This window comes from Alosa alosa, chromosome 9, assembly GCF_017589495.1.
Source record: "Alosa alosa isolate M-15738 ecotype Scorff River chromosome 9, AALO_Geno_1.1, whole genome shotgun sequence".
NCBI classification, from domain to species: domain Eukaryota; kingdom Metazoa; phylum Chordata; class Actinopteri; order Clupeiformes; family Clupeidae; genus Alosa; species Alosa alosa.
Window position 1 is genome coordinate 23,738,786 of NC_063197.1, and position 21,821 is coordinate 23,760,606.

The 21,821-nt window shown below is 39.7% G+C and overlaps 3 protein-coding genes across 9 annotated transcripts; all 3 read right to left on the bottom strand.

Moving 5' to 3' along the window:
• Positions 1-463: 463 nt before the first annotated feature.
• On the bottom strand, positions 464-3,580 carry tax1bp3 (Tax1 (human T-cell leukemia virus type I) binding protein 3). Its single transcript, XM_048252521.1, has 4 exons — positions 3,321-3,580; positions 2,657-2,776; positions 2,289-2,366; positions 464-1,923 (listed from the first exon to the last, which is right to left on the bottom strand). The coding sequence occupies exons 1-4, from the start codon at positions 3,357-3,359 to the stop codon at positions 1,789-1,791; spliced, it is 372 nt and encodes a 123-aa protein (XP_048108478.1). The 5' UTR covers positions 3,360-3,580; the 3' UTR covers positions 464-1,788.
• A 514-nt stretch (positions 3,581-4,094) lies between these two features.
• Positions 4,095-7,728, bottom strand: hsh2d (hematopoietic SH2 domain containing). 4 transcript variants are annotated; one of them, XM_048251832.1, is made up of 6 exons: positions 7,408-7,728; positions 5,985-6,124; positions 5,773-5,862; positions 5,438-5,603; positions 5,055-5,345; positions 4,095-4,935 (listed from the first exon to the last, which is right to left on the bottom strand). In XM_048251832.1, exons 1-6 carry the CDS (start codon positions 7,414-7,416, stop codon positions 4,408-4,410), a joined length of 1,224 nt encoding a protein of 407 aa, XP_048107789.1. In that variant the 5' UTR covers positions 7,417-7,728; the 3' UTR covers positions 4,095-4,407. The 4 variants fall into 4 exon arrangements, with proteins under 4 accessions (XP_048107789.1, XP_048107791.1, XP_048107790.1 ...); XM_048251834.1 differs by having other exon boundaries at positions 7,041-7,728; XM_048251833.1 differs by having other exon boundaries at positions 7,034-7,728.
• A 95-nt stretch (positions 7,729-7,823) lies between these two features.
• On the bottom strand, positions 7,824-20,759 carry tpm4a (tropomyosin 4a). 4 transcript variants are annotated; one of them, XM_048251837.1, is made up of 10 exons: positions 20,685-20,759; positions 20,441-20,589; positions 18,955-19,080; positions 12,776-12,909; positions 12,414-12,531; positions 12,144-12,214; positions 11,859-11,934; positions 11,036-11,098; positions 10,852-10,921; positions 9,574-9,820 (listed from the first exon to the last, which is right to left on the bottom strand). In XM_048251837.1, the coding sequence occupies exons 2-10, from the start codon at positions 20,552-20,554 to the stop codon at positions 9,738-9,740; spliced, it is 855 nt and encodes a 284-aa protein (XP_048107794.1). In that variant the 5' UTR covers positions 20,555-20,589; positions 20,685-20,759; the 3' UTR covers positions 9,574-9,737. The 4 variants fall into 4 exon arrangements, with proteins under 4 accessions (XP_048107793.1, XP_048107795.1, XP_048107794.1 ...); XM_048251836.1 differs by lacking the exon at positions 9,574-9,820 and adding an exon at positions 7,824-8,749 and having other exon boundaries at positions 20,441-20,745; XM_048251838.1 differs by lacking the exons at positions 9,574-9,820; positions 18,955-19,080; positions 20,441-20,589; positions 20,685-20,759 and adding exons at positions 7,824-8,749; positions 16,558-16,889.
• Between the last annotated feature and the right edge of the window lie 1,062 nt (positions 20,760-21,821).

Below are 21,821 nucleotides of genomic sequence, written 5' to 3' on the forward strand. Positions count from 1 at the left end.
CGCTATATGTGGATACCAGTTTGAGTACACAGACTGAGCAGGCTTGTGTAGCGCAGGATAATTGCTATTTACTATAGTTAAGATGAGAAGGTTGTACACACATAAGTTGAAAGGAAACCATTTGTTTTTTCGTTGTCTGGCAACATTAGGGGATGAAAGAAGATATTCTCCTCATATCAAAATAACTGTACATGGTGAAAGGTCACCCAATGGATTCCATGCTTTGAAATGTCACCTGATTACTTTCAAGCTGATGTGATGATACGGGAAGGCTTTTTAGAGCCTTAACAGTGAATGGGGATCAACAAAACATACAGACATGGCTAGAAGAATGTGGCCTACATCTGTATTAGGCAAAGAGCAACAACTGGGTAATTTCTTTTCAATGGAACCTATGTTTGCAGTTTTCACTCAAACAGTATTCTGAAGATTGTTCAAATAAATGCAGAAAAATGAGACAACATTTAACTAAATCATTTTATATAGTCCATATATAAAAATATACAATCAAATGTCAAAATGGGAATATCAAAACTGTTGATTCTACCAGTAAAAGATTGCAGCAAGTTCAGGTAAATCAGTTAAAGAAAGGACACTTACAAAAGAGAGCCAGTGTATAGTGATTGAAATAAAGATAGTCAATGAAGTAAGACAGTGTGGCCAGCTCCCAATTGAAACATTAAAAGTAAAACAAACTCAAAACAAGAATTATATGGACATAAAGAAACATGATTTCTCCAGAAGGGTATGATCAACAATGTATATTATTACAGTTCTGGAATTTAATGGACAGTACTTGCATTAAATGCATAGATGCATTACAAGAGGGAAAGTTTACCCCAAAACCAAAGTGACTGTAAAACAATCAAGTAGTGGCCTAAATAAAAGAGAACATGAACCAATTCCATGCACTTAGTATGAAAAAAATTAGCACTGAGATACATGACAAACACAAACTGGGTGTATAAAAGGTTGAGTGAGATGAGTGTGTGGGTCAACTATATAATCATGAATTCCATAATGTAGAAGAGAATGTGTAACTGTTCATTTGATATACAATGTTGTTGCGGAGCCAGTCATATCAGCCACGTAACGCACACTGAACACAAAGTGTACGACTATAAATCTATGAAAAATGGCACATAGAGGAATGTTGTGTTTGTGTTTAAACTACAGGTATGATTTTAGGGCTATCAAATCCTTCCTGGCTGAAAAGTGTCTGCTGTTAGATTACAATATAATTTTTTCATTTTGTCATTTGATTTCTCCCCTTCAGTGTATACACACACAAAAGAGAAAATGTGAAAATTGAATCTCTTGGTATTTTGTGAGTTTGGTTTGAGCAAAGTTAAAGAAACAGTCAACACTGTTGTGGAATCCTATTGTTTTTATAACATGACCCTTAGAAAAAAAGTTGTGTTACTGATTATATATATAAAAAAATTAAATAAAAATCAAAACGAAACAAAAAACGAAAAATATTAGAATGTGTAAGTAATCATGCACACAAAAAAAGTAATCCCGCACACAAAAATAACGGTCAGAGAGAGGCCACTTGTACAGTAGGCTCTAATACCTTCTAATACCTTGTCAGAATGGCTTTGAACTTTGGCAGATAATGCAGAGCTAGTTGTTCCCCACACATGTTATTTCACTCATGCATGTGATTCCTTTCCTAAAACTCATAATTTCTAGCCTCTGCATCCCATTCAGATCCAATTACAGCTGGCCACATAATTGTTTGATTAAAATCCCCTTGAATGAGAGTGTGTTTGTTTGTCATCATTATTACATCATGGCGTTTCTGACAGCATTTTCCAGCCCCTTCCTGGTCACCAACAGCCGCACCACGTCTTCATTCTTCTTGGTAAGTTTTTTGCGAGCTTGGTCATGAGTCACCACTGTCATGTCCCAACCATTAACCTGTTGTAAGGTAGACATTGAATCCTTACCACCAACAAATTAATTGTTTTATAACATGAAACAAATATGAGTAGCCTCATATATCGGGGCTTCTTCACATTACAGTGGGTTTCATTTATATATTGTGTGTGTGTGTGTGTGTGTGTGTGGGAGGATGGGGGTTTGACTACATGGCGCAAGACTTATTAGAAGTGTGGCCATGAAAGCTGGTATATAGCAACACCTGGTGGGCAAACTGTAGGCAAAGTAATCAATGACGTCCCCAGGATATAAGAGCGTCAATGTGTCTTTTTGGGACTGTACTGTAGCTTGTAGCAAGGCAAGAGCTTGTTAAATGAAAATATGCAAACTTAAAGCTTTCCAACCTGCATTACTTTGTCTCCCATCTTCAGACCTGCCACTTCCGCTGGTCCTCCTGGTGTTACTCTTGTCACATAGATACCCTGATAAAAGACAACGTAATAATCATGAGACTATACCATTATTATATTAGGCCTACATGAATTTCATAATTCACTACCTATGATCTGCGGTGCCTTTAAGAGGACTCAATTCTCCTCGCTGTACTTCAGTGATTCATCGATTAGTTATCACTGGGTGGAGTCAACTCTCTTACAAAGACACGACGAATGTAGGCAAGATGTAGCTTACTAGTGCATCTTTGCTACTAGCCCATCTGCTGAAAAAAATATCATCAGACCACCACAGGAATGTCACTCAGAACATATCTTACCTTATCGCTCTTGTCCTCAGAAAAGGGATTTTGTCCTGGATCTTGATCTATTCCTCCTCCAATACTGAAGCCCAAAATCAAGTTGTCACCCTGTCGTAGTTTGACTATTTCGATTCGTTGCTGGAAATGAACAATAAACCAAATGAAGTTCAATAATAGAACTGGAAGCTAACTACAACACAATGAGCATGCTTAATTCAATTGACTTGTTAGATAAAGCGCGACGCTGTGAATGAAAGCGTAAAATAACGGCAATGAAGAAACGCATCTCCACCACACCTACTTTTAAGACTAGTGGTAAGGAAAGGGAAAAGTTAACCGGTGGTGGGTACCTCGATACGTTTTATGCAATAGTCCGTAAATTCAGCAAAAAATACTTCAACACTAAGTTAATACTTAGGTTCGTCCTAGGCCTTTGAAGAACTAATGTTGCTGACTGGTCAAATAAATAGTTAGCGACAAGCTAGCGTGCTTAAGTTAACAAGTAATTGAGCCGCTTTTCACCTATTTTCCCAAGTTATTAAAAAGGTACACACACTTTAACGTTAATCTAATGTCAGAAGTCACAACTTGTTCTTGAAGCTCACGAGCAAATGAAACGGTAAATAATATAAACGTTAACGTCACTATGAATTGTGTCCGTAGAAATGCTAACATAGCTTACCACAACAGCAGTAACCGGCTGGCCAGGCACGAAAGACATTGTTAAGTTAGCTTGTTCACGTTGACTGAAGTTCCCAGGTGAATAAGAATTACACAAATGGCAAATAAAAACAATTTTAGTAGATTCTCTCTGCGTGATGCAGTTATTAAAGTCGCATGCCTTTGCAACAACAGCTACGGGCAACACTAATTTCCAGTTATCATAGCCAGCAAGATAAGCTAGCTCATTCTCTGACTTGCTATGACATGCTACTTTGCCAATGGCTGGGATGATGATGTCATACATACTCTAGTCATTTTCTTTATTTGAGCAGCCAAGTCTAGAGCTATTCATGTTGTTTTGCGAACGTTTTGCTGCCTTGCCTCATGACATGTGGTGGCTTGCTTTAGGCAGGTATACATTTGTTATAAAAAGTAGCCTAAATAAAGATTAGATATATAGCCTTTATGTCAAGATATACTTTACATTAGCGTGAAGTGAAAATAAATAGGCTTAGTTATTTCAAACAGTTTTCCAAGACTGATTGGCTCATTGTTGCCACAATAAACACCAATTTAATTAAATATTCACACACACCTTTTTAGTCCCACAGACATGTGAAACAAAGCTTACCACTAGGTGGTAATATATGCCTTTCAAACTAAATTGTGTAACTTGCAACTGTCCTTTAAGTTTAGTCTACTTGAAGCAGAAGGCAATGAAGACTAATAGCCTTATAATATATATATATAATTATATAAAACTGAGGGAAGAAGCATGAGAAGAGGAACTGGAAAGTTTTGTAGTTCCTTTATGTAAAACAGACAATAAATCATTTCAGTTGTCACAGCTTAATTCTACTATTTCTATAGCAATGACAGTAAGAAATTGTTACTTACTGACATATTAGTTACAGATAATAAAGACAATATATATTTAAATACCACAATTAAAAAATAATATGCTTCACCATACAGAAAACATAACTGTACATTCAAGAGGGGCACGGAAAGAGATTTATATCTGAGATATGACTACTCTGACCACTGACTGATCATAGAATGGTTCAATCAGATATATAGGCTATTTACATCAGCAGGTTCCCACATTAATATCCTGGGGCAAAAGGTGGTGGTGGTAGGTACTCTAATGGCAGTGACTGCTCCGATTTCGATACACTACCAGAGGAGAGGCTCGGAGGAGATGTGGGCTTAATGTCAGAGGACTCGGCTGGAAGCTCTTCATATTCATTTTCAGAAGCCGTCTTGTTTCCATCTTTGCTTCCTAAACCTGGGAGGGGTAGTCTTTGCACATCTACGTCATTGATCTCAGCATATGTATGTTCTTCTGAGGCCCCTCTCATCTTCTGAAACTTCTTTCTTAACTGTGTAAGGTTGCTAACAGATTTTGCCTCTTGTGCTTTAGGTTGGTGCAGATCCACACTTGTACCAGGCTGAGTCAGTGGCCCTTCGTTACATGCTGCCCTGGAGTCGCCTAGTCCATTGATTCTGGTACATGGCTGCTCCATTTTGGGATCCAAGGTGTCCCGCGCAGGTAGCTCTGGTGGGTGGTCCACTTGTATGTTGTTGACACAATGTCTTTTCCTGGGTAATGGCACAGGCTTTGCATCTTGAACCTGAATGTAAAATGAAATGACACGACACAACAAACAACAATGACAAGTATTTCTCCAATACAGTCACCAGTCCACTGAATGGAAAAAGACATACATCGGTGAAAGAGAAATGTCCATACCACAATCTGGGCACTTAGTGCCCCCAGTTCAGCCTCAAGACAGGGGTAAAGGCCAAGTCGAGGGGGGCCACATGAGGCAGGGACAGGAGATGCATTTGTACTCTGATTTGGGGTGTCATTGTTAGTTGTGGTTGACCGGTAAGGTAGCGCTGGTGGAATGTCCTCAGCTGCGGATGGTGAAACATTACTGTTCCACTGAGGGGGGCTTGGTGACACTGCACCGGGGCCATGTGTCGGATGACGATTCTTGGCAAAGAGAAGTTCTGCATAATCAACCTTGTTCTTTGATGCCTGTAAAAAAAAAGGGAACCAATATTTTTGTCAGAACCAGTCCAGCGAGTGAGAATAGAAATATGGCATTTTCACACATACTATAGGCCTACCTGACCACAAGCAACTGTAATTAATTCATTAAAAGGAAGAATAGGAACCCTGCGATAATAAGCAACTAGATCCTGTAGAGACTTGTGGCGAACGCTCTCTCCCACAATCATGTAGTGATTTTCTGGCAGAACATCGATCATAAAGTGCCTGCAACGGTCATGAGCTCTGCAAGTGAAAATTAGAGTACTAAAAAAACTCAACCAACATATATTTACATAGCCATTTACCTTACATAGAATACAATACTTAGTAGAATATGAAACAGTAGAATATGAAAAAATCAGTGGTGGCATATTAGTGTAACACAACAGGCAGACTAAAGGTGTTCACTTACTGATATGACAGAGTATATCCAATTCTGCTCTCACTGACTCTGATTAGAAAGTATCCTGGTGGTTTGGGAGACAGAAGATCCTCTGCAGCCCTTTGACATAATTCATCCACAGCTTAATAGTAATTATATTGTAGGCTATATAATTTTAATTATTTTGTATCGGTCATAAAGAAAATTATTTAATAATAATAAAAAACATTAAAAGGCTTTACTTTCTGGTTATAATGCCATGGAACCAGTCTGGAATGATTCCATTCTTCAGAATATAACCCAGCTGATACCCAGAAAACCAAGCGACAGCTGCTTCATGTTTCTCTGGTGATGCTCCATCCATAGTCCAAAGACCTGGTAACTGCACATTTTTGATTATTAAACTACCATCTCCTCTAATTGTAGCCTAAATTATACAGAAACAAATACAGCATCTAGTAATTCATTCAGTACTCACTTTTAATTCAATAGAAGACAAAACAATCAATCTAATCAAGTCTCACATATTTGGCTGTTACAGCCAACGGTATACCCTTCCAAAATAATTTGTGGACCACCAAAACACTAATACATCCGGACATTTTGTATTTTACATAAGTAAGCCAGCCTACTGTGTCATTGTGCAGCCTGTCGTGTTGTATTTGATAAAGCCAAGTTAATTGTTAACCAATACAATTACAACTGTAATAAAAACATACAAACAATGACTACACAAACTTCCTTGCGGGCAGAGGAAAGCTTCTGAAAGCTAATGCAAATAAGCCATAGCAGTGTGTATAACCTATAAGACATTAAAGAAGAAAAAAAGAAGAAATTGACAATAAAAGCCGACTTGACTTGACTTGACTTGATAAGCATTTGAATTTTTGTAAATAAATCGGCAGAAACAAATAGGCTATTCATGGGTTTCATCAGGTCCCTTTCCACAGGTGTATTAATCAAGCACCATGCAGTCTGCATTGATAATCAACATGCTTGATTTTATACACTTGTGGAAAGGGACCTGATGAAACCCATGAATACAAGGAAATACTGTTTGCACGACGTAAAAGTACGCTAGCGCTTAAAATTGAGCAGAATCCCGATATTAGCCTACTAAGATAAATATAATGTTGGTCTAGGCTACTAAGATAATGTAGGCTATTCTACCAACATTTTAAAAAGTAGTAGCAGAGTAAATGAAAAACACGACCTTTGCGTCAGGTGTGATGTCATAGATAAGCTAACCTAGGCTACTTTACACAGGTAGACTAAACATTTAGAGACGCACCTGTTACCTGAGGCCGCTCTGTGCTGCGATGTCCTCTAGCAGGAACTTAGGTCCGTCTTATTGGCATATAGGGGCGGGGAGTGAGTTGATGCAGCTTTCAACACGGTGACGGTCAGGAGCTAACTACACTTCCCTTTATAAAGATTAAAGTGCATTTGTCACGTTCATTTTTGAGTCTAGGATAGCTAGCTATAGCCCACCTGACAATGAAATACAGTCACGAGTAGGCCTAAGCAGTTCACATTCCTTTAAATGAGACACTCCGGTAGGCTACTGTATGTCTGCACGTGCCACGAGGTAGCAACACCAAAGTCCCAAAGTCTGTTTGCCACATGGGAGCTAGGCTAGAGGAGGTAATCAGTCTATCTACTTACCTTTGACATTGACGTAGGCCACTACATTCCAAACCTAACATTCCGGTGGACAATGTCCAGTGGATGTAGGCTAGCCTAGCCTACTTTAAAATTTTGTAATCACAAAAAATAAGATTGCCTGGCAGTGGCAGCATTTTCTCTGAAGTACAAAACTGCACTGCTGACACATTCATATGTGTGATACATTCATATGAACATTTCCTTGTTTGGGGTATAGAGTCCGTTTAAGTGAGGATGATTAAGAATAGATCTACAAGGTACATTAATATGGCATGTCACCCAACCATGTAGGCTAGCCTCTATGTACAGATTTCAGATGACAATGACAGTGAACATGACCAAATTGACTTTTAAAGAGTTTAAACGGACATGACACGCTTAAGTCCAACTGCCAGAGACACAATGCAGTTGAAGAATCATGTTTCACTGGTTGTGTTTATTCTTTAGTTTAGTAACCATGGGCCCACACAGAACATTTGAATAATTATGGCCTTCCCATTGATGTATTCGCCTTGGAGGAACATGCAACATCAGCTTTGCAATGAAGAGGAAATGCTTGACGCATAATTCTACATTCACATGGTCCTCTGAAAATAATTACTCTCTTTGAGTGTAGAGTAAATAGACGCTTATCTAACAAGTTTCATATGGCCCTGTAGGCCTAGAGGTGAAGACTGAATATCATTCATTCAGAAAGCATGCAAAATGTATTCAAACTCGCTCTACAAGGCATCCAATATACCAGTTTTACATAGATCATATCATTGTCTGTGCAATGTCCTTCCTTTGGAGCCTTTTGTAATTTTAACAACAAATATTCCCAATAGGTGGCATAATTGAGCTGTATTTTGAAGAATCCAACTGAAGCTGAAATACATTCTCAAATTAGGTCTCCATAAATAATTCAGTATGTTGTACATAGAGGGATCATTTCATACTCAGATCACAATTTCAATTAAACCATACTGAGGTGAATTCTTGGTGAGCATTGGGCTATAAAATAAAAACAAAATAAAATAAACCACAATTCTGTAAACATTGTTACATTGCAATTATGGAATGTATTTTGTTGGTGGACATATCAAGACATTTCCAGAAACAACAGACTGTTAACAAAAATGTAAGTTAATCTCCTATCATAAGGTATGAGACTTTACTGCCGTAAACAGGAAGTGAGGTGTGAAATTAATGGAATGTGGAGCGATGTCTGTTCTCCTCCTCTCCCTCTCCTCTTCTTCTTTCAGTCCTCCTCACCAGACTTATAAACTGTTGAGTTCTTGCAGTGTTTGATCCAGGACCTGATGCATTCCCAGGTTCTCCTCTTTTGCACTTGCTACTTTTTCTGAAATGAAAATAACAAAGTATTTTACACATGCACCAAAAAACAACTGTACAGTTACAGTATGTGGACACACACAAAATAGCTCTTTGTGTAGTTAGGTCATCCATATGCAAAATAACCCACATGACAAGACTGCCATGATTCACATCACTACATGCCAAACAATATTTATATGCAGATTTAAGTAATAGAGTCAAACACTATATGCTCTCTAAATTGAGACATCCATTTCACATTAGTAGAGCATGCATTTTAAAATAAAGTTCAAAGATGTTATCAAAAGTATGTTAAAAGTAGGCATTTCATCACTTTGATTTATTTGATTAATTCCATTACCACTCGTGAAAATGTGAAATGATAATAAGCTCACCTGGGTTTTGTTCAAAACAACAACCTCTCTGTCTACAGTATACATGGATCACTTAACTGGATCTGCTCATCATGTTTGGCAAGGAAATCAATGTTCTCATTATACATGCATACTTGTAAAACCAAATAGATGCTGAGGTGTAATTTCTAGTTGTAGAAAACTACATTTCAAGTGATTAAATTGTATTAATGGTCTTAAGGACTGCCAAAAAATTGTGACTGGAATTGTGTCTAACTGAAGAAAAATCTCAACAGCAGATGGTTCACAGTACTGGAGCCTGAAGACACTCAGTCCGATGTAGGCTAATACATTTTACTAACCCTGACTGCTTGACATTGTGAAACATTTTTTTAAACAAATGTTTACAAAGGTAGCGAGTAGTTTGGACGATCTGTAAAATAGTTTCTGTCTTAAGTATTGAACCACTTGAGAAAAGCAAACAGACAAAGTGGAGTATGCATAGGAAAACCAGGCTTTTATTGAGGCCCAGCATGAGGAGAGAGAGTAAGGCACCGATAACAGAGGAAATGGCCCGTGTTTGCAGATATCATAGAGCAACACAGAAAGGCCAATTGAGTACAGCAAGAGATGACACTGCACAGGTTTCTAAAAAGCTCTCTATAAAGAGGTCATGTCATTGAGGGCATGGTCCAGCTCCTCACTGATCGCCTTGTACTTCAACTTCTGTGCATACAGTTCATCTGGAGGTTAAAGATCAACAGGAGATGCGGTCCAAAGCAAGAGGGAAGAAGCACAGGCAGCAAAGACAGGGAGAGGCGAAGAGCAGGAAAGACAGACATGGAGAAAGAAGAATGAGATAGGTCAGGACAATGGAGAAGAATATTCAGTTCAAAGCATAAGCAGCCATACTTTACAGATGCAGAGTAGAAAGAAATCATAGGACAGAAGCATTTAATCAGAAACGTCTATTAATAACACATTTCTCCATGTTGCTGATGTAAAATAAGCATTGCTGATATAAGTAGCTGTTATTTTACACAGCAAGAAAGGGTTGCGGATGGGCAAAGAGCCTGTGTTTCTCTGGGGAGCAATTGTTCCGTTAGTCTGGTAGAATAGTTTCCATGGGGCTCTTTTAACATTTTAACTCATAGTTTGCTTAATTCAAACCAGTTTTTAAACCGTTTTTTAAAAGACAACACTATCGTAACGTCAGCTATTACCAACCGTCCCGTATTTCCAACCTCTTACATGTATGTGTCACTTAATATTTATTTCTATACAAACCAAGATGGCGGATTCCTAAAGAAACACAAGCACCCAGATCATAAGTGTATCTAAATACGAACACACAGCTCTACGAAGAGCTTGTAAGCCGTGTACAAATCTGCTTTTTTCTGATTTTGATTTGCGACGAGAAAATTCTCGGGCTAACCGTTGATGTGCCGTGAGAAAAGTTGGGAATAGGCACCCACCAGCCCAGCACTGAACTCTAAGCGTGGTAAACAAAATTGAATATTTCAGGTAGTAAAATCCCCGGTATGAACCAAATGAGATTTTGTTCAAATCTACACACCTATGGCTACTGAAAAGGTTCATTTATCAAATGTTATTTTGAAGTATTAAAAAACTTTGTTGTTTTAGAATTTTGGAACAAAATGGTTGGTAATTGGCACGTTCACAATATGTAGACTGTTTGACTTTGCAAAATATGCCAGACACCATCAGTGTGTCTCTCAGGGTGCAAATAAATAGAATAGATAACTGGTCATACCTTCCAGGTCATCAATAGATTTTTCCAATTTAGCCACTGTCCTCTCAGCAAATTCTGCACGAGTCTCAGCCTAGGAACATAGTTGGGCAGAGTTTACAATAAATAACAACAAATTAAAGAAAAGATCCATTTTAAAATATTATGTTCAAACTACTCAGACAAATTTATGATTCCATTATCTCACCTCTTTCAGTTTATCACTAAGGACCTTGATCTCTTCCTCATACTTGTCCTCTTTTTCAGAGTACTGTAACAACACAGGTAAATATGTGATTCAGAAATGTAGAAAAGAAGAAACAAGACCATACCATACATTTTTCATAATTTCCCATAGATGAACATGAATTCTGCTTGAGTGTACATAGCACATCGAATAAAGTCTGGGCTATTACACAAGTTATCAACAAACGGAATATTCCATAAGTGCCATTTATATACCATACTCATTACATTTAGTCATTTAGCTGACACTTTTATCCAAAGTGACTTACAAAAAAGACAAACAATCAGGGTGACAAGGACATGTTAGTACAGCAATTAGTACTACTCACAAACATCATTGCAAAATGTGAAGGACATACCAAATCCAGCTTGTGCTAATGAACCAGAATACTTTCAATTCTGCTAGCCTATCTATGTTGTTATCTATGCACCAGGCTGATATGGTTCAAACACATGACCGTGTTGGGCTAAATTCCTCATACTGTGTACCACACTGCCCATCAGACAGGCATGAATTGGTGATTCAATCACAGTAAACTAGCTGCATAAGTAGCTAGGTTAAGTCATGTGGCACAACTGGCACCATGCCTGCTCCAAACCCTTCCAGCTTTGCTAAAATAACAATCTGAGTGGCATAACCATCACTGCATGGAAAGCATTACTGATATACAGTGATTAGATTCTGAGACAATATTTATGAAGATATTTAGAGACATTGAACGGACAAACAGATGCAATTAACAGTGAGCCTTTACAAGAAATAAAATGAGGCCAATGCTACTTACCTTCTCAGATGAAGCCTCCAGTGATTTCAGATTGTTGGTTACATTTTTTAACTCTTCCTCTAGATCACTGGCTTTACTGAAAATAACAACCATACAGAAAGCATGTTACGAAACATCAAAGCTAAGTTCACCTGCACTAAACTGTACTGATGAGAAATGTACTGTTTGAAATACTCCAACATTTCTCTTTGATGCAATATGCAAATCAGCAGTTGTTTGAATGATGTTCTTCATATCTGAATATCCTGACTTAAAAAAAATGCAGACTGTCAAACTACAACTCACATTTCTGAGACCTCAGCTCTCTCCTCCGCTCGCTCTAGTTCTCCTTCCAGAATCACCAGTTTACGGGCCACCTGCCACAGAAGAGAAAGAGATCAAGCTACAGACCTGATCACTTTGGGAATATTGAAGACCTGTTCATGCTATAGTGCAATTTATGTACAACAGTATGTATAATAACATACATAGCATGTATTACTCAGTGTTATCATTGATTGTCCTTTGTGGAGCTATGACCTATATGCTCAGGCTCTCTGTTGTAAACAGACCCACCTCCTCATATTTGCGGTCAGCCTCTTCTGCGATGTGTTTGGCCTCCTTCAGCTGCATCTCCTGGATCTCCATCTTCTCCTCATCCTTCATGGCCCGGTTCTCAATCACCTTCATACCTCTGGGAAGACACAGAGTAGTCTTTTAAACCAAGATGCAGTCATTTAGTAGAATGTTTATATCCTATCTGAGTGGTAACACTATACAGACAGTAATTTGAACAGTATTTACAGTAATTGAAAAACATGAGTGTGATGCAATAAAAAAAAATTCAGTTTTTTTCTGACTGCACTACACACATGATTATGGAACTGTGACTGTCTGAGATCGATGATGTTCCCATGATGCCTTGCTCGCCCTCTCACCTTTCGCTCTCATCTGCAGCTTTCTCTGCCTCCTCCAGCTTCTGCAGTGCTGTGCCTAGCCGCTCCTGGGCTCGGTCCAGCTCCTCCTCCACCAGCTGGATTCTGCGGTTCAGGGCAGCTACATCTCCCTCAGCCTGAGGGTCACAGAGGTCACAAACGTCAAAGATGACCTTCCATGGGGCTCCACAAGGTACACTATTATCTTCCTGTTTGTCATACAGTGTTCTTTTATGGGCTAAAACCAGGGTTGATGCAATGGAGATAATAGAGTCCAGTGTAGTAAATTACCCATTGCATGAAGTGTACATTCAGTGTGTAATGTGTAATCAGAGCACAATGCACAAGACATAACTTGATTAGATCAAGGGATGTCCATCCAAGAAAGCATTCAAGGAAACAAAAAGCTACATTGTTCATCTCACCCCATGTCTCAGGTATACTACTATTAATACTCTTAAGATGACAATGGAAACGATAAAAGATGAAAGAGGCACTCTGATGACATAAGTCGAACTCAGTCTCTAATGCACAATAACAGGGGTAAAGACTCTACCCAAACAAACTGGAGTTAAGCTCCATAACAGTTCTAAACGGCAAAACAAACATTATGGCTTTATTTACACAGCAACCACTCTTAACACCATGAGTATTTGTCACTCTGGTCTGATAATCTTCAGAGCCATGAGGCTCTCTGTGGCAAGGCTTAGAGTGCTGAGGTAAGACATTTACCACGCAGGCCGAGTGTTTACAGAGCCCTGGGGTGAACTGAAATTAGGCTATTTAGGAGAATGGCTCCATGTTCTCATAGGCAGACTATTTCAGTTCAGAGGTGGACAGAGTGGTGGGGAACACACCCAGTAGCACAAGAGGCATGGTTTCCTGACCAGAGCATGAGTTCAGTGTTCTCCGCAACAGCCCTGACCCATTTTGAGCTCTCTGCTCTGCCACGTGAAGGCACAGTACTGTGAGTCCTCAGACGGAAATGTATTCAGAATGTTTCTGAGAGGTACACACTACTATGAGTTTTTGATCACCTTTCATTCCCTTTGGCTTTTCAAACTGACCCATGATTCTGAAACAATAAAGTTGAACCTGGTGAATATTGGGTGTGCCTCAAAGAGTTACTATGGAACATATGGGAGAACGTAAACATATCTGAAAAAACACTCTGTTCTTCACATGTTAATGCAGAAAGCATTTAAACAAGTAGACTAAACAAACGGACAAAAGTTATGGAAGTCGACATTTATAGCCGGAATGCTAATTCTGGTTAAAGTAAAACACTGGGATTCATGAGAAGTCACTGGTGCTGAACACAAACATAAAAAAGACAGGAAACCAGCCCACTCTACATCCTTTCCCCCTCCCTCCCCCTCGTTCATTCAGCTGCGGGTCAGAACACACCCTCTCTGGCCAGGCCCTCTTCCTTAGTCAGAGCATTCTCTAGCTGTCTGGGACTCATGCCTTATATGGTAAAACATACTCTGGAGAATGTCTGTAGTAGAATGCCAGGAAGACCAATCACTCAAAGAAAAAAAAAAAACTAAACTAAATGGAACCATGTGTCTCCCAGCAATAAGGATGGGAGAGATATCAAAGGTACTAAAGGAACCACCTGCAAATTAAGCCAGGATGATATCAATATGAATTTGTCTGAATGTGTTGTGCATAAATTATACTACAATTTAGGATCACACAATGTAGTACTGGACAAACTTCTGGTCTTCAAATTTCAACTTGCACACATTATATGACTCCTGGCAGGACCTTTAACCAGGAATTTCACAGGAATGATGTCTTTACCAGGCTATCACACAGGATTGTTGGAAAATTATCAAAAACAATATGCCTGTTGAAACATGGATATAAAATTATCTTCTTGAGTGAGTTACAGATTAAAAAGACGCCCAAATATCCCTTGACTAGAACCACAACTAGAGGTATTTGTCATCAGTGAAAAGCTGTGTCCATACAGGCTCTGTGTCACCAGGACTGTGAGCTATGACTAACTCTATGGCTTGTGCTCAGTGAGAAACAATGGGAGACATGTACAGTCAGTTTCAGATAGATAGATAGATAGATAGATAGATAGATAGATACTTTATAGATCCCCAAGGGGAAATTCAAGATTCAAGATTCAATTCAAGTTTTATTCAAAGCCTTCTAGTATTAGTCTCCTAATACGTCCCACCAGTGGGAGAGGCAGAATGGGAAACATGCAGTACATGTAATCACCACATTACCTTATCTTTTAGGATATGTAATTATGAAAATGTTCTTAAAGCTGACAAGAGTGGCTGGACAGAAGAAGGTAAAGGGATGCTCATCCTTCCACTGTTGTTGTCATAAGGCCCAGCACCAACGTTAAGTGCCAGGGAATGAGCAGGGGAAAGTAAGCCAAGTAGGAATCTAATTATTGCTACAATTTAGGGTTGTGTTTAATGGAAAGCATACGGTCTGTGTTTCTATGGATATGCTCCAGACTGCATAATATGAAATTTGGCCATCCATGGGAAATTGAATATCTCAGAGCCAACACAGCATGCAAAGAGGGTTCAGACTAAATGTATATCACAGGCAAAAATATGTCAAATTTCAGCAAGGACTTGCTCTGCCAAAATCTTGGACGTAACTTTGGTCCAGACCAAGCTCCCTTCCAGAACTGGATTTATTCCAGAATAAGATTCTGTTCAGGATGGAAACGATTTCATGTCTATGTAAACAGACCACTGGATAGGCTTATACTTACAATCTCGTTTTGTAGGCCTACAATAGGTCTTAAACTGTCAATGCTGAAAACAGCTAGAATTCATTTTGAGTTTGACAGTGCACAGTATACCGTATCAATTTTTTTTTCCATTGTGAATGGATCCGGTTTAGTCAACTGCTTCTGCTAGGTCCCATTGGATATCACTGTGCATCACTTTCTAAACCCATTTACGGTATCGTTATCGTCATCTTAATTGATTATGAAAGTGCATGGGACCATTTCAAATCATGGCATAAAATCAATATTGAATTTAATCTAGATTATCCAATAATATTAATAATATTATTATAATATTAGCCCAAATCCTAATAATCAAATGTCTTGAATGATATCATGGCAGCAGTATCATCTCTCCTAGCCTGTGCCACATCTGTGACATGTCAGATGACCTACAATAGCAGTGGGAACCTCAGGAAGCAGAGAAGTGAACTAGGATGACAACATCCCTCTCAAGGTCCTTAGGCCAACCATTAAAGGAAGTCTGCATCTGGACCAGTGAGTTTCCCTTTCCATCCAAAGACCCAAAGTGTCATCACAATGTACACTTGACAACCAGTTACTTTCAGTGAACAATTGGTCGATGAATGAGGTTGACAACCCTGAGACATTTTCCAAGCTCTTAGGTTAGGTGATAGGCTATAGCAGAGGCGCTTCACGACTAGCTTCACCCTGGAAACGAGTGTGATACACGTTCTATCGTGATTGTTGGACGTGTATTTAGCCTAACACTAAAAAACACTGATGACATAAAGTGTCTATCCTTCATCAACTTTTACGCTACACTCATTCAGCATGTGACACTCGCGTCAAAAGCCAGCACGCCAACAGCCAAGCATCATATAAAGACGCTGGGAGGCTGGTAATGAATAAAGCAAGAATAGCGCGACTTTTGCATTTTGATAGAGATAGAACATGACCAGCGAAAGTGTGTCATGAAAAAAAGTTGTAAGAGTTATAAAAGAGTTCTAAGATGCAGAGGAATGGGCAGGAAGTAAAAGTAAAGACCGCTCACTTTCTCCCGGAGTTCTCGTTCACTGTCCAGATCTCTCTGTAAAACCAAGGTTCGGTCTTCAGCATCATCAGCTTGTTGTTGCAAAGCCTGAATTTTTCTTTTAACAGCATCCAAAGAATTCAACCCTGCCATTCCCGTGTCCCGTTAAACTTCTAACACAATACAAAAGTGCAAATATACAGCGTATGCTAACAAAATGTAAATGCTAAAACTCCAATAGGCCTATAGCCTACCCGACGAATACTGAAATAGAGGACGAAATTAGTGCAAAGAATGTCTATCCAGGTATCCAGGTATTAGGCTTCAGTAGCCTAATCAGTCCTCCGCTGCGCCGCTATTCCAGTTCACGCCTCCGAAAACGTTTGATGCAATGTAACCTTTGGAATGTATTAAGTACGTATAGTGCATCATCTAGTCAACACATTACTGTGGAGACTGCGGATATAAATGGCTAGAACAACCGAAGAACGCTGATATGAAATCCTCCAATCCGTTAAAAAAGTGACTTGGGATGAGGTCACAGTTTGGGGATAGGCGGAGCGTGCGTGTGGGTTCCGCGGTATACGGGTAGGCACCAGACTCAGGAGCGCGTTCTCAAGAATTCAAGATGAACCCTATGAGTGGAACACGTAGGAGTGAAGCACAAGCATTGTATGAAAGAAATACAGGTACAAGCTCTAATCAAAATGTATGAGCAATGATGAGAGTCCAAATAATATAAGAAAGTGTCTTATCTTCAGTGTGGGTGCCATACTAGTGGTCTATAAAATACATTTACATTAGTAAATACAGTTACAGCGTTATGTTTGCTTCCGATACCTGTTGCTCTGACACCTAACCTAACCTAACTTTCGCTAGACCTAACTTTATTGCCATGGGAAAATATTATACTCTGTGAACCCTGGCGAGAGCTATTTTGATATGAGCTCATTCATTCTGTAAATTGACAGGTATTTACCTCACAGGTCTGCTCTTCAGTAAACAAGAATCTTCAGGTCAGTTGATCCACTGAAAACAGTGTTGTGTGAAAGGGTTTCAGATAACCAGCAACAAAAGACCTTAAAATATATTTGGTGACTACTATCAGACAGAAATATGAGAGGCTTGTCTCTTGGCCCACAGGAAAAGGGCGCTGAGTATTGATTTCATTAGATGCAGGAGTGCGGGCTTTTGTGTTTGCTTTAGCGGCATTCCTGAAATTCCGGGGCTGATGTGCTGCCATTGAAACCCCCTCCATCTGCAGCTACTCTTTGGGCTTATCAGTAACAGGCCCAGCTAAAGCACTCCATTCCATCAAAGAGCAGAGAGAACACATTCTCACACACACACACACACTCACGTACACTGCATACAGAGACTCTAGCAAAGGCACAGAATTCTTCTTGGGCACTCCTCCCTCTCTGGCATTGTGAATTCAGAGGTATAATTAGTTTACGGCAGCCTCTAATATGTGACATGTGGCGTGGCGGTGGTCAGGCCAGCCAACCTTGCAGGGCGGAAACCCCAGAGAGGGCAGCTGTGGCTGGGCCTGCAGCTCCGCCACTCTGGATGCTTTTCCATGTGACAGCAAAAGTGAATATAATAGGCTCAGCTGAATACTGAAACGTTGAAAAGAAATGATTCGGGGTCAGGGGAAGATTGGGTGTAGCACATAACATTTATTAATTCACTCGCACCCCTTTGTCTGTGGCTGAGGCTCTGTTGTGTATGCACCCTTTCAGGAGAGTTCCATTATCAGCATCATAGTTGGCCCCACAAGACTTCCTTTTTAACATTCCATATGTTATCTTAATGCAGAGGAAGTAGATTGGGGCCCAAATAGAATGTTCAAGCATTGTTTGTGTTTACCTTGTTGAAAGGGTCCATACATGAAGAATAGTGGATATTTTTGGGGATTGTTTGACCTGGAAAATGAAATACTCACCCTCTCTCACTCTTTTTTATGACTTAATGGACAAGACATTTCTAAGAAGCTTAACACTAGCAAGGAAAACCGTCAGATTGCTCAATATGTCAGTGCTGCACTCCCACCCACAGCTGGCAGTCATTTAGAGTCATAGAGGAATGTGTAAATTGTGTAACGCACAATGTAATGATGTCCTACATGTGATCCAAGAGTGGCACTGTATTAGTCTGTGTTATATGACATCTAAGAAAGAAAAAACAGAATGACATACTGACAGGAGTGCAGACAGGCTTTGCTTATCATAGGATTGCCATGTTATAAGAATTTAAGGAAGACCAATCACATGTGTACTGATTAGAGGTTGTCCCTTTGTGTTTTTTGTGATTTCAAGTTGTGGTATGTTGTTGTGGGCTCTTTTAATTCGCTATTATTGTTCGTACTGTTTGGTATGTGAGGCTGGTTCAACTGTCAGGTCATGGTCCTCTACTCACGTCTGTGGCTTTTGCCTCTGATAGTTCCAGTTTCTCCTGGGCGTCCTTCAGGGCTTCTGAGTATTTGTCCAGTTCATCCTCAGTCCCTTTGAGCTTTTTCTGCAGGCCGACCAGCTCATCTTCCAGCTGATGAAACAGAGAGACACACCATTCCATAAATGTTCAAAAAAGTGTTATAGTGATGTGATAAATATAATAACGATGGGTATGATGTATGTATGTACTCTATGTAGCTTTATTTGTATTTTTTCTAGTAGTAGTACACACATATCTTCTAAACTAATCTCATTCATAGAATTGTGACATTTGTGATGTAAAACAAACAAAAAAGTATTGATTCATTCAAAGGGGCTGATAATGAAGCAGTAATTCATCGATAAAGTATCCCCATTATATTGACTTTAGCTTCTTGTCAGTGGATGCTTTCTTGAGTGACCAAATAATAGATAAAATACACAAACCAAAAGTCTGGGATAACTTCTGTGACTCTTGCACCCTGTTGCATGAGTGTTGATAGCAGTGTATTTTTAGGCTTGAGTGTCCAGCCCTTTGGTATGCTGTCCACTTTGCATTCACAAACACTTTCCGGTTATCTGTTATCAGGCCTGGACTCTGCTGCTGTAGTGGCTCTGATAATCCCTATGGATTCCATCCTGCCTGCCTCTCTCTCCCCCCCCTCTCTTCCCCTCTGTCTCCCTTTCTCGGACTCTCTTTTCTTTACACACACTCTCTCTCTCACCATCTCTCTCTCTTTCTCTCACACACACACACTCTCTCTCTCCTTTACTTACACATACATACACACACTCTCTCTCTCTCTCTCTCTGTGTCTAAAAATACTGGCTTGCTATGCTGACCACTACAGAGGTCCGCTACATCTTACTCCCAGGGGATGGGGACACATGCCAGCAAAAGGTTAGCACCCTCTTACACAGATCCCTGTCTGTCAGTGACATATAAACAAAATATTCAATTTGTCTCCTTTAATGCCTGGTGTTTAACATAGTCGTGGGTGGTAGAAGTTGTCTTGTTTAAGACTCTCTTGTAAAACATTGTTCGTGTTTAACTTGTGGCTGTTTTAGTAGTTTATTAAGTCTGAAGTTTTTGAATGCCTCATTTAAAGAGAGGAAGCACATCTACACCATCATTCAGCATCACAATTCTAATTTAACATCTAATGCGTTCATGGATTCTGATTATTGAGTGACGCAGCTCATTTTATCTCATCATCTATGATGGATGCTGTGTAGTCATTATCAGCTTAAAGATGTGGCATGAATTCACTAGCCTACTTAACGAGTTGCATGAAGGCTGACAGACTCTTTGAGAATTTGTATCCAACAGCAGTCATGGTGTCAAGAAATGAACATTCATTCATTTCGGAATGAAGTCTTTACAGTGTTTTACTTCGCTCACCACTGATTAGAAGCTGAAACCACCTCACATTTGGTGGAAGTTAAATACTCCTTTTTCACCCATCACCCACCTGTTTACATTTTTCCTCAGCTGCTTTCTGCTCCGTCTCTGCCTGTTCTGCCCGGTCGATGGCATTCTCCTTGTCCAGCTTGAGCATCTGCATCTTCTTCTTGATGGCCTCCATGGTGGCTGTTTGGGAGAGTTTCTCTGCACACTAAACTGAGACACACAAGATAGAAGGACAGGTTGCTCGTGGTACTATCCTTAGTTGTAAATGAGCACGGCTGAGAGTTCCAGAATGATATGTTACATACGAGATGAGGAGCAGAAGTGGTGCAGAGTCAAACCCCTGAACAGTCTAGCTAGCGTCTTTGACTGTTCTCCGCCTTTTACTTCAATGCCCCATCACTCCCCCCCCCCCCCACACGCCCACCACTCCAGCCAGACCACTCTCACAACCTTTCTAAGGACTGGGCTCTCACACAGCAGCACTTCTCTGGCAATCTCCTTATTTGGGTTGCTGCGTTTCTTTAAAAAAAACAACAGAGAGAGCAAGAAGGAGAGAGAGAGAAACAGAGAGAGAGAGAGAGAGAGAGAGAGAGAGAGAGAGAGAGAGAGAGAGGACCCATAGCCAAATTTAACTCTATGACTGAAGATAACAGTGTTGGTTCAATGTTTGCAACACATACGTGATGAATGATATCTTTGGTCTGCTAAATACTTTTGGTAGGAAATTACCATGCCTCGGTTCTCCACCAAATATTTGTGTCGGTCTGCTCTGGATTGAGCATTTAAAGCAGCAGCAGCAGCAGAGATGGTGGGCCTCAAATCCTGATAGAGGCAAGCAACACTACAATGTTCATAGTAATAGTGGATTGTTCAGAGGTGAACAAAATGTATCTTTACTTTACTGTAATGCTACCTGACAGGCCTCGTAGCCTGGTATAATAATTTTCTCACGGTATGTTTAATGAATACTTTTAAGCACAGATAAATATTCCATGTTCTTTTCTAATGGTTTTCAGTGTAAGATGGAAGTTCTTAAACAAGGAACTGATTGTGCATAAAACTACTTCAGCTATTATGGCTTTTTTGCCAGACTAAACAAATCTGAACTGTTGATGTTGGATTTGATGTCAGACTATGGCCAATCCACCATTTTACAAAACTTGTTGAGGCAAAAGCTAAAACCTCTTGGTCAACAGTGATACATTGGTTTTATGTTGCTTGAAGTCATCATACTTTCCTTAATGCTCTGTCATTATGTTACAATTACTGCCACTTAAGGGATCAGAGCTTTTTTTGATCATACAAATTCATGCTTTGTGGCTCTACAGTGGAATCAGCAGAAACTGAAATCAGCCATCTTTTAAAACAGCTGTGATACATTGATTTGAGGTGAACAAACCAAGACCTGTAGTCCGTTTTCGCTTTTGTTCAGAGAATTCAGG